A 13,461-nucleotide genomic window follows, 5' to 3' on the forward strand; every position below is an offset into this window, starting at 1 on the left:
CAGGTTTTAAATTGTAAGACATTTCCAGGGGCAGATGTGGATTCTGACCACAATCTATTAGTTATGAACTGCAGATTGAAACTGAAGAAACTGCAAATAGGTGGGAATTTAAGGAGATGGGACCTGGATAAACTGAAAGAACCAGAGGTTGTACAGAGTTTCAGGGAGAGCATAAGGGAACAATTGACAGGAATTGCGGAAAGAAATACAGTAGAAGAAGAATGGGTAGCTCTGAGGGATGAAGTAGTGAAGGCAGCAGAGGATCAAGTAGGTAAAAAGACGAGGGCTAATAGAAATCCTTGGGTAAAAGAAGAAATATTGAATGTAATTGATGACAGGAGAAAATATAAAAATGCAGTAAATGAAGCAGGCAAAAAGGAATACAAACGTCTCAAAAATGAGATCGACAGGAAGTGCAAAATGGCTAAGCAAGGATGGCTAGAGGACAAATGTAAGGATGTAGAGGCTTGTCTCACTAGGGGTAAGATAGATACTGCCTACAGGAAAATTAAAGAGACCTTTGGAGAGAAGAGAACCACTTGTACGAATATCAAGAGCTCAGATGGAAACCCAGTTCTAAGCAAAGAAGGGAAGGCAGAAAGGTGGAAGGAGTATATAGAGGGTTTATACAAAGGCGATGTACTTGAGGACAATATTATGGAAATGGAAGAGGATGTAGATGAAGATGAAATGGGAGATAAGATACTGCGTGAAGAGTTTGACAGAGCACTGAAAGACCTGAGTCGAAACAAGGCCCCAGGATTAGACAACATTCCATTAGAACAACTGATGGCCTTGGGAGAGCCAGTCATGACAAAACTCTACCATCTGGTGAGCAAGATGTATGAGACAGGCGAAATACCCACAGACTTCAAGAAGAATATAATAATTCCAATCCCAAAGAAAGCAGGTGTTGACAGATGTGAAAATTACCGAACTATCAGTTTAATAAGTCACAGCTGAAAATACTAACGCGAATTCTTCACAGACGAATGGAAAAACTGGTAGAAGCGGACCTCGGGGAAGATCAGTTTGGATTCCGTATAAATGTTGGAACACGTGAGGCAATACTAACCTTACGACTTATCTTAGAAGAAGGATTAAGAAAAGGCAAACCTACGTTCCTCGCATTTGTAGACTTAGAGAAAACTTTTGACAACGTTAACTGGAATACTCTCTTTCAAATTCTGAAGGTGGCAGGGGTAAAATACAGGGAGCGAAAGGCTATTTACAATTTGTACAGAAACCAGATGGCAGTTATAAGAGTCGAGGGGCATGAAAGGGAAGCAGTGGTTGGTAAGGGAGTGAGACAATGTTGTAGCCTCTCCCTGATGTTATTCAACCTGTATATTGAGCAAGCAGTAAAGGAAACAAAAGAAAAATTCGGAGTAGGTATTAAAATTCTTGGAGAAGAAGTAAAAACTTTGAGGTTCGCCGATGACATTGTAATTCTGTCAGAGACAGCAAAGGACGTGGAAGAGCCGTTGAACGGAATGGACAGTGTCTTGAAAGGAGGATATAAGATGTACATCAACAAAAGCAAAATGAGGATAATGGAATGTAGTCAAATTAAATCGGGCGATGCTGAGGGAATTAGATTAGGAATGGACAGTGTCTTGAAAGGAGGATATAAGATGTACATCAACAAAAGCAAAATGAGGATAATGGAATGTAGTCAAATTAAATCGGGCGATGCTGAGGGAATTAGATTAGGAAATGAGACACTTAAAGTAGTAAAGGAGTTTTGCTATTTAGGGAGTACAATAACTGATGATGGTCGAAGTAGAGAGGATATAAAATGTAGACTGGTAATGGCAAGGAAATCGTTTCTGAAGAAGAGAAATTTGTTAACATCGAGTATAGATTTAAGTGTCAGGAAGTCGTTTCTCAAAGTATTTGTATGGAGTGTAGCCATGTATGGAAGTGAAACATGGACGATAACCAGTTTGGACAAGAAGAGAATAGAAGCTTTCGAAATGTGGTGCTGCAGAAGAATGCTGAAGATAAGGTGGGTAGATCACGTAACTGATGAGGAGGTATTGAATAGGATTGGGGAGAAGAGAAGTTTGTGGCACAACTTGACTAGAAGAAGGGATCGGTTGGTAGGACATGTTTTGAGGCATCAAGGGATCACAAATTTAGCATTGGAGGGCAGCGTGGAGGGTAAAAATCGTAGAGGGAGACCAAGAAATCAATACACTAAGCAGATTCATAAGGATGTAGGTTGCAGTAGGTACTGGGAGATGAAGAAGCTTGCACAGGATAGAGTAGCACGGAGAGTTGCATCAAACCAGTCTCAGGACTGAAGACCACAACAACAACTGTTTACCATTTCGTTTGCTTGCATTTTGCTAATTTAAAATAACATGTAACTCATTATTATGATACAAAATCATTATAATAATGATAACCTGTAAATAAATGCTTAAATCTTACGCCATCTACATAAACTCAACGAAATTTTTTCACGTAATATACACGACAGAGAAGACAATATATAACAAAATTCAACAGGTTTTCAAACCGTCGAGATTGACTCTCTAAGTATCTTGATTTGTATCAAGAATATTTCAGCACATTGGTAAGCCTTGGCTAACAGAACTGTTTGTGAACTGGTGACTGCACCTTGGTTATATTGTTTATCAAGCGGAGATTAATATCATAGTCATTTAACAGAACTATATCTGAAAATCTTCTCAGAAAGATCTTTCAGTATCAGAAACCACATATAGCTCACGACTGCACGTGTGCCATCAAGCCGTTTGAGGCTACCAAATAAACAAATTCCTTGTCCTCAGGCATGAAGCTCTATAGAGTTCTTTTACATTGACATCTTCATGAATCTCAAAATAATAGAGATTTTTCCCCCTCAGTGGGAAAGGTAACATTTTCAAATACCTTTTGACCAGTTCAGACGTTTGTTTATCAGATTTCAATTCCGCCACCAGGACATTTGAGCCTTCAAAAAGAGCTTCTCAAATTCTCGGTTCAAACTCACCATTAGTTTCTATTAAAGTTATAAAAAGGCGACTGGCTATTCTGAAAAAAAAAATACGTGTGGACCATTGTATGTCACTCTGACAGCACATTTTGTACAGCTTGTTCTCCAAAAATGGTATTTCAGAAACAAGTCTATTGCTTGAAAGCATTCTTAATTTATGTATTAAGAAAAGTTTACATTTTTCATAGTTATTTAATGGTGGTGGGATATTTTGTTAAATTTCAAATTATAATAGTAATCGATTAAAGGGTTTTCAATAACGTTAATTATATATCAACTTTGACCAGAGAAATATTTTTTTTTTTTTTTTGTGTCATCAGTTCGACGATATTCCCTTTAAACCTAATACGCCAGATTATCTTACTGGATGTGTATTACTCGTAAAAGTGAAATTGTGTACAAACCAAAACATGCGTAATGCATTATTTTGCTCCTTCTAGACACCCGCAGAGTTTCATAAAGATCGTTTAAAGGCACTTGGTAATGTTCCTTTGTTAGTTGTAATATTTCGAATTCTGATAGAAGGTAAACATTTTGTCGCGAATATTTGGGCGGCAGCGGAGAAAAGACGACAACCTAGAACTCCTGGTCATCAGATCTTGCGACAATGTCACGAGTTTATTTCAGAACACCTTCGCAGCAACTCGTTGAGTAAAGAAATTTGACACTGTTTGAGGTGATTCTTAAGCTGGCTTCCCGTCTTGGGGCTTTACAAAACTAGTGGGCTACCGAACAGCTCCGGTTTCATAACTCCTGTCATCTGTAACACAAATCGACACGTGTTTGCAAAATGAGGACAGTGTATTACGAGTAAATTCAAAGGGCTGAAGGAGCCGTTGTGTTGTACGTAACATGAGAAATTATATCACAGTCGCGGAAAAGTATCCTGCAAGCAAACGAAACCTACTTTAAAGGATCTACACTCATTCACCACCGAGCGTGGTGGCGCAGTGGTTAGACACTGGACTCGCATTCGGGAGGACGACGGTTCAATCCCGCGTCCGGCCATCCTGATTTGGGTTTTCCGTGATTTCCCTAAATCACTCCAGGCAAATGCCGGGATGGTTCCTCTGAAAGGGCACGGCCGACTTCCTTCCCCATCTTTCCCAAATCCGATGAGACCGATGACCACGCTGTCTGGTCTCCTTCCCCAAAACCAACCAACTCATTCACCAAGTGTGATTATAAGAATCAGTTCTTTTGAGTCAGCATATATGCCACTATGAAAAGCTTACATTCATTGTCGATCTCTTACCCTTCACCCTGTTTTATCCGGCGTCGAAAGAACGAAGTTGCTACTGACGAGTATAGCGGAGATGCTGAGTGGTAGATAGACACAACAAAAAGACTCACAGCTTTCGTCCATTACGGCCTTCGTCAACTATAGACGCACATATGCACACGCACACACAGTCACTCAAACGTTGTCTTTGTGTGAGTGCGTGTGCATGTGCTTATGTGTGTCTATTGTTGAGGAAGGCCTTATAGGCAAAAGCTATTAACTATGAGTTTTTTTGTTGTGCCTACCTGCGACTCAGAATTTCTGCTGTATGGTGAGTAGCAACTTTCCTTCTCATAATATTGTTACATTCCATCCTGGATTTCCGGTTGTTTGAACATTTAACAAAGCGTTTTCTGCTGTTGAGTAATCACCAAAATTCGTTACTTTAGTATTACCTCCGTGAAGAACTGATTCCAAATTCGTATCTCATTCATGTCTTTGTCCTTTAGATCGTTCAACGAACTTTAAGGCAACTAAGATTGTATTCATATGTATTCTGTGCAGTTTGCAATTTTTTACAACCTTTAATTACATTTTGCAGTTCGACTCGCACCTCTGCTTCGTGGAGGGACTGGACGCCGCCATCAGGAGCATGTCCCGCTTTTCCTCGCAGCCTGTCTACTACTACCAGTTTTCGTTCGTCGGTCCCCTCAGCGCATATCCTGGTGGCCCAGGTACGAGAAATAATCAATATAACAGCATACTCAGTAACTCTCCATCTATCTTTAACCGCTCATTGACAATAATGTACATGGTCACAATTATTGACCTACATGAAACAAACTTAAATTGGTTACAAACTATGGCATGTACACACTCTAATCAATATGTATATGTCACAACAGATATTCGGATTTAGGTTATGACTCGTTCGATATGCCTGCCATCAATGGCGATCATGTGATGCTGACAATGTCCTCCTGAATTGGTGTTTGCAGCTCAGCAATGGTTTTGGGGTTATTGCTGTACACCTTGTCTTTAACAGCCCCCCACGAAAAGGAGTCTCATGTGTTTAGATCCGGCTAAATGGCGGCCAATGGAGGCCCATGCCAGGGGCCTCTTGGTTCCACAGAGACAGTCGGTGAACCCCAAAGTACTACTCCAGGATATCACTCTCCTGCTTCGATGGGGTCGAGATCCGTCTTGCATGAACCACATCTTGTCGAAATCAGGGGCACTTTGGATAATGGAGATGAAATCATCTTCCAAAACCATCCTGTACCGTTCGGTAGTCACAGAGCCATCTAGGAATATTGCACCGATTATTCCGTGACTGGATACCACTCACCACACAGTCACCCGTTAAGAGAGAAGAGATCTCTCGATCGCGGAATGCGAATTCTCAGTCCTCCAAATGCGCAGTTGTTGCTTCTTGACGAACCCATCCAAATGAAAGTGGGCTTCCTCGCTAAACCAAACCATACAGCGCATTCTATTTCCCATCGTACCCCGCAGCCAACCATGCAGTTCGAACTTCCTAACGCAAACCGTTCAGAAGATATTGCGGTTATATTCCTTATACACACATCAAAAAACGTTTGACATCACCTCGGTTCCGAGAGTTCTGTAACCTGTACAAAAAATGGAATAGAGATCAGTATAAATATCATTTCTGCCCTTTTCATTGCTCATGAAAACCACAAATTGCATGTTGTACCATCATACAGCGGGACCTTCAGAGGTTGCTGTACACACCGGTACCTCTTATACCCAATAGTACGCCATCTTGCACTGATGCATGCCTTTATTCGTCGTGGCGTACTACCCACAACTTCATCATGGCACCGTTGGTCCAGATCGCCCCACTCCTCAAGGGCGATTTGGCGTAGATCCGTCAGAGTGGTTGTTGGGTCACGTCGTCCATAAACAGCCCTTTTCAATGTATCCCAGGCATGTGTGATACGGTTCATGTCTGGAGAACATGCTGGCCACTCTAGTCGGGCAATGTCATTGTCCTGAAGGAAGTCTTTCATAAGATGTGCACGATGGGGTCGCCAATTGTCATCCATGAAGACGAGTGTCTCGCCAATAAGCCATCGACAGACAGCGTGACGCCAATCCTGAGCTATCCATTCGGCATGTTGTCGGGCCCAACTTTACCGCGCTGCATGGTGTCGTGGTTGCAAAGATGGACCTCCCCATGGACGTCAGGAGTGAAGTTGCGCATCATGCAGCCTATTGCGCACATTATGAGTCGTAATACGACGTCCTGTAGCTGCACGAAAAGCATTATTCAACATGGTGGCGTTGCTGTCAGGGTTCCTCCGAGCCATAATCCGTAGGTAGCGGTAATCTACTGCAGTAGTAGCCCGTGGGCAGCCTGAGCGAGGCATGTCATCGACAGTTCCTGTCTCTCTGTATCTCCTCCATGTCCGAGCAACATTGCTTTGGTTCACTCCGAGACGTCTGGACACTTTCCTTGTTGAGAGCCCTTCCTGGCACAATGTAAAAATGCCGACGCGATCGAACCGCGGTACGGACCGTCTAGGTATGGTTGAACTGCCGACAACAGGAGCTGTGTACTTCCTGCCTGGTGAAATGACTGGAACTGATCGGCTGTCGGACCCTCTCCGTCTAATAGGCGCTGCTCATGCATGGCTGATTACATCTTTGGGCACGTTAGTGACACCTCTCTAAACAGTCAAAGGGACTGTGTCTGTTATACAGTATCCACAGTCAACATCTAGTTTCAGGAGTTCTGGGAACTGGGGTGATGCAAAACTTTTTTGATGTGTGAAGTTCAATAATTGTCACCCAGTACATAATATTTTAACTTAGTTTGTCACGTAAATGAAATTCTTTGCTTCCTATATAGTTATATGGTACTCCTAAAACCATAGATAAGTACGAGTAGTAACACGAAACTACAGAGATAGAAGACCCAAAGTATTTTTATTGGCCTTGAAAGTCATCTCCACTCATTAGTTAATTAGTGTGGTAGAATTAGGTACAAATCTTACACGTATTCTAACATTTGTGAGTTGTAACGCTTATACTGTCTTTACTTAAACCCAGTTTCTCCGATTTCAGTATCAGCTTCAATCGCCGACTTTGTGACATAAACTTCAGTACAATTGCGTTGTTATTTGTTGGTACGCTTGTAGCGATCGATTCATGCATGACGTATCATCAAAATTTACTTTCATCCCAGAACCCTTCTAAGCAGTGTGAACACGATTTCCACTCTTCTTTTGTGTACCGTACAGGTGAATTAATGTCACACCAGTTTCTGCAGCAGTTTTATCTACAGCTATGTGTTGCTGCATTGCGTCGTATCAACGTGCCCGTGGACTCAAATTCAAATGGTTCAAATGGCTCTGAGCACTATGCGACTTAACTTCTGAGGTCATCAGTTGCCTAGAACCTAGCACTAATTAAACCTAACTAACCTAAGGATATCACACACATCCATGTCCGAGGCAGGATTCGAACCTGCGACCGTAGCGGTCGCTCGGTTCCAGACTGTAGCGCCCAGAACCGCACGGCCACTCCGGCCGGCCCCGTAGACTCACTACTTGTCGCTTGCAGTGGTAGACAAACATATCTTCTCTTCGATATATGTGGTATCCGTTCATTCGGACATGTCTGAAAGAACTGACACCATGTATATAATTAAAGCGAGACGGGCCAATGATTCCTTATTTGCAGATGCTCACCAGGCTCAAGCTCCTTAAAGGAATCCGTGAAACGCCATGAGTAATGAGGATAATGGGCAATGGGCGCTATGTAATTATAGTGTACATAAGTTGATAATTCGGGTCTCGTGGGAAGCTTGCTAGGATAGTTCGTGGAGCTACGATGACCACTGCGTCTGAATGGCTTAATTATGAAAGCCGCCTGCAGCCACTGTTTGGAATTCCTTTGGGTCTTAAACGTTTCTTCGGCTTATGGTAACCGACGCCATGTGGCACATCCACTCATAGTTCTTGGCGCACCTATGCTTATTTAGCGCTTGCTGGCGTTAGGATACAGCTTCGTCTACTAAAAGTCCGCACCCGGCAGCTGAGTGGTCAGTACGACAGAATATCAATCCTAAGGGCATGGGTTCGATTCCCGGCTGGGTTGGAGATTTTCTCTGTTCAGGAACTGAGTGTTGTGTTGTCCTCATCATCATCATTTCATCCCCATCGACACGAAAGTCGCCGAAGTGGCGTCAAATCGAAAGACTTGCACCCGGCGGTCTGCCCTACGGGAGGCCCTAGTCACATGACATCTATCTATCTATTAAAAGTTTCAGCATACTTTATGTGTTGTCTTTATAGTAACACCTTATATCTGCCCATGAAACTAAAATTTTATGGTTAACCTTACTCAACAGTAAGTAGCTTAGCTAGGCGACATAGCTACTGGAAAATACTGAAGAATACTTGTTACGAAACCAATGATTTGCTGTAACCCAATAGTTTTCTCCCAAGGTAAGTGACATGGATTCCAAACACGTTATGTACTCGAAACTCAACTTACGGTCGACCTATCTAGTTATGTAAATAGAAAGAATCACTGTTACAAGTTAACTGCCTTATCTCCATGTCCATCGCTTTAATGCTCGACCTAAAGATCACTGATTGAATACACATGATGGAAGAAATTTTCATTAGTATAATTTGGCGAGCCCTCGATCTTGTCGCTGTAGCAACACAGTTTCTCATCAGATCACTGAAGTCAGGCGCTCTCGGGCTTGGCTGACAGATCTTGGTCTGCCCAACACTGTTGGCAAGCGGGATCCATTCAGGCCTTATGAGGCCAATTCCGATGTGCTTGATTACCTAAAATAAGTAATGTTTCTGGTCACGAAAAGTGACAGAGGGCCAGGAGAGTGGTGTGTTGACCAAATGCATCTCCATGACCACATCGAGTGACGCATATCGGCTGAGGACGGGTCAGTCGGCACCTGTGGGCTTTCTGAGGCCTACCACTACCACTGTAGTCCATAAATCATATTTTGGAAGCACAACAGCGCTTTGCCTGCCTGAGTACTAAAATGAATTTGGGGATATCAGGATTTGGGATCTGGATTTTCCTCTGGTAAACTGAAGTTCACTTTTTCCAAAACTTGTTAGACAGATCTGGAATATAGAGACATCGATAGTTGGATGGTGAAAGGCCAGTAATGACGGCTGTACTGATCCTCAAAATATGGAAAATCTACTGCTCAGTGTCGTTTAGGATGTCTGTAGTCTTTGAATGTTTGACATAGTGCCCCAGCAAGTGCACAGTTACGGCACCAGTCATCTGTAGAGATGGGCTGGGACTATCTTCACTGTGGTCCGTGCTGAAGTGCACCACATTGGGCATCCCCCACTCCCACTCTCACTGGGTGGTGAAGGGCTGGCTCAAATGGCTCTGAGCACTATAGGACTTAACATCTACGGTCATCAGTCCCCTAGAACTTACAACTACTTAAACCTAACTAACCTAAGGACATCACACAACACCCAGCCATCACGAGGCAGAGAAAATCCCTGACCCCGCCAGGAATCGAACCCGGGAACCCGGGCGTGGGAAGCGAGAACGCTACCGCACGACCACGAGATGCGGGCAGGTGGTGGTGAAGGGGGCGGGGGACCTATGGAGGGGGGGGGAGGCATTCGCGCCGCGCTAGTACCCACGTGTGTCTTCTTTCCATTCGGTGCAGCCGTTTGTTTTGAGGCGTCTTTTGGCGCCTTTCTATACCCTGACGGCCCTACCTCTTCTCATCTGCGGCCCTCGTGTGCCCTAAGAAGGCCGGGCAGCCGCGCCAGTCTCCGACATGCGACCCACCGCAGCGGAGGCGTGTCGATTTCTCTTTTTTTTTCTCCATTCACGGGTGCGGCTGTCATTCCGTGCGGCGACTTGACGCACCCAAGAGCGTTGCGGCTGTGTTTCACTACGTGCTCCATTATCTGGCACTTAAAGCACTGGGGCTTGTTATCCAGATGGGGAGGGAAAGCTTCCACTTTCATTGGGAAGCCAAGGAACTTTCGTAGCTGGAATGTCGCCACTCTCCGCTGCTGCTTGCATGGAAACGATGAACAGTGGCTGTTCCTTCCTACTCGTCTGGTTGTGGAATTAGACTGCCACGTCCTGGTAACTTGTACATCGAAGCCCTTCTCGGACTGCTGCTTCATCACAGATCCAAGGGAGCCCACGGACGAGAACCTTTGTTGTCTTCTCGCTCTGTTTTGGCAGCGCCTTCTTCTGCTCTGAAATTTGCGCGGTGAGATCGGCCAAAGTGCTCTTCACGGCACTACGGTTGTCCATGTTCGCTACTTGCGGAACGATCTTGGCGTCAGAGTCAAAGAATTCAATGCCAAATTCTACCTTGCACCAGGCTACGATCTAATCGTGTATTTCTGTCCACCCTCTACCTCTGCAACCGATGTAAAGTGCAGAGACAGTTGTACGATTTTCTTCAGTCCTCCGAGCTGAAACTTCGATGAGTTCTACGACCGATGGCCCCTTCACGGTCGTAACTTTCTTCTTGTAGCCTATTATACCCATGCTGTGGTGCGAAAATCACTTAAAATTTGTTTTCTGTCGTTATAATGACACACGAAAATTGCTGTAGTTTTAGCCACAGCACAAGCACGTCGTCATAGCTCTTAAGCAGCCTCAGTAGCGTAGCGCACAACATCGGCAATGTACACGGCACGCTCGCTCAGGCCGCTCTGGATGATACCGGTCTCTGAGGCCTGTTCGCACGGAGTTTATAATTTGGCCAGCAGAAGAACGAGATGGCATCGTTTCCGACCCTAATTTAGTCCAATACCATAATGGATTCTTCAAAATGGACATGGCTCGTAAGCGTATTGGTCTAAACCCCAAATCACCTCGCTATGACATGTGGTGTGATGGTTTAACAGACAGTACGCCCCAACACACTTGCTTATACCAAACATGGTGAGGCGCAAGTCATGTGGCATCATCTGTTCCATCACTTCCAGTCCACACTGCGACACATTCCAGTCCACACTGCGACACATCAATGTAATTACCACGTCACGTTGACCCAGGCTAGAGTCCTGGCACTCGACTGCCAGATCAGAAGAACTGAACATCAGACTACCTGGAATGAAGTATGATGATGAGGGTGCCATAACGTTATCCACTATCAATCGTTTTGGGACAATTACTTGAAATAGCACAGCTACCCACATTTCGACTTATGCTGAAAAATTCTTCACAAATAAAGCTTACATATCAACGGTCTAAGGAGAGTCAGCAACGTACATAAACATAATCTACTTAATAGATTCTTTAATATTGAAAAATTCACATATACAAATCACTTTTATGTAATGAACTAGGAACATTATATAGAAGTAGTGTATTTTACTGGTATCGAAAGATTCACCAAAAGTTTTTCTTTTGTAACGATAAATAAATGACAACTTGTTGAAAACTGTAAATTTGTGTAAGTCACTAATATGTACAGCAAGTTGATCGAGTAATGATCCATGTAGAGTCAAGGACTCTTCAGTCAAATACCAAGTGTGCTGGTATCGGCACCTTGGGAATCCCAGTCTGGAAAATTTTCAAATGAATTTCCAGTTCCACGGTTTGTCCTACGGCCAAACCAAACCTCGAAAAACCTTGGCCAGAATCGATGCTTATGAAACTGTTTTTAATTTAATTCCGGGTGAAAATTTCGCAGACAAAACATGAAAGAGTAACGAATGTGAAAGTATATTTCTAAATCAGTACACTTGTACACAGTAGAGTCAATACGCGTGTAGTTTATCTGTGTCTCTATAGATCGCAATTCACTCATTCGATACTGAGTACCAGATCAATGAATCAACTATTTCACGCAACGTGGCCGTTGTGGTCAAACAGGTAGGGCACTAGAATTGAGTTTGTAGGTTCCGAGTTCAGTTCAATATGGAGGCTGAGATTTTCTTTCGTTCCAATCCTTCCAGCGTGTTCCCAGGTCCACTCAGCCTGGTATCAGATGAGCACCTGCGGTAGAAGGCCACCAGTGCGCTAGGCTCACCACCTGCTGCCGCCTAGTGCTCCCGTGAAGAAAACCCAGTCACGGGCTAGTGTCAGAAAATTTTTTTACTGCATGGAACAGTTCTTGAAAGTATGGTGTTAAAGGATCATTTGGATGAGTTGAGGACACCACGATCTACTGTTTAAAGTTTACTGGGAGATTGTTGGATAACTACAATTCATTTATGAAATATGTACGAAAGGAAATTTACATTTATCATCCCGTCGACGACGAAATCATTGAAGATGGAAACACGCTCGGATTCGACAAGTAACACTAAGGAAACCGATCGATTCCTCCTGTTAGTTTTTTTCTTTAAACTACTTACGGAAAACGCAGTAAACATTAAACTGGATAGTTGGACGGAGATTTGAAGCCCACTCCTCCCGGGAGTGGGTACACTTTTCCTTTCACCAGTGCACCACATTGTTAGCCCTCCTACTAATGCGTTTGCTAATTCTTCTGCCAATTGAGGGGCAAAGAGAATAGAGACCAGGTGCTTGAAAAGCACGCAAACCAAAGTATTCTTCCTCTGGAGATAAGTAGGTCATTACAACACTTTATGAAACTTCATGATTGGCACTGTAATTACACAAGTCCGCATTTAGTCTGAGTGCAGTAACGGCGAAACAATCGAATTTTCGTATTCACTCAGACGTTGAACAAAATAATGTAGTTAAGATCAAAGCCCGATATCAAGTTCCTGGTCGTCTCTTATACAAAGGCTAAGTCCTGGTGATAGAGAAGGCAGATGGAGAACTATTGTGATTTATTTGCAAATTGTCTCATGAAGGCAAGATTGATTTGCCGAAAGCGGTCATAAAGAAAACAAAAACAGAAAAATTAGAATTATCAATATTCGCTGTTGAAGCTTTCATTCTGCATTTCACATTGCTATACATCTGAGGTTCACAAACTTTTCCTATAATGAAACGTTCTGAGAATCCTGGAATTCTGATGGAACGCCTTGTTTATTTTGAAGGTTAATAAGATTATTTGAAAAAACGAGAAAAACTTATTTTATTCAGTGATTAATTCAATTTTAAGCCGTAACTAATGACACAGAAATCATAACATAATTTTTCGAAAACAATTAGTGTTCTGAAATTGTCGGAAAAAGCTCTTAATCACTTCTCGCGGGTACTTAGTGTTCGTCGGATCACAATTTGAAGAAGCCTGGTCTCGACCACCCCACACCTGAACGAT

The 13,461-nt window shown here is 43.3% G+C and overlaps 1 protein-coding gene across 1 annotated transcript in view; it reads left to right on the forward strand.

The window, feature by feature from the left end:
• LOC124596285 (esterase FE4-like) overlaps window positions 1–13,461 on the forward strand; it is an 83,592-nt gene that overhangs the window by 56,486 nt on the left and 13,645 nt on the right. The window contains exon 9 of the mRNA XM_047135377.1: window positions 4,825–4,957. Coding sequence (XP_046991333.1) covers window positions 4,825–4,957 — 133 coding nt within the window. The remainder of the gene's footprint in view (window positions 1–4,824; window positions 4,958–13,461) is intronic.

The sequence above is a fragment of the Schistocerca americana genome, chromosome 2, assembly GCF_021461395.2.
Source record: "Schistocerca americana isolate TAMUIC-IGC-003095 chromosome 2, iqSchAmer2.1, whole genome shotgun sequence".
NCBI classification, from domain to species: Eukaryota; Metazoa; Arthropoda; class Insecta; order Orthoptera; family Acrididae; genus Schistocerca; species Schistocerca americana.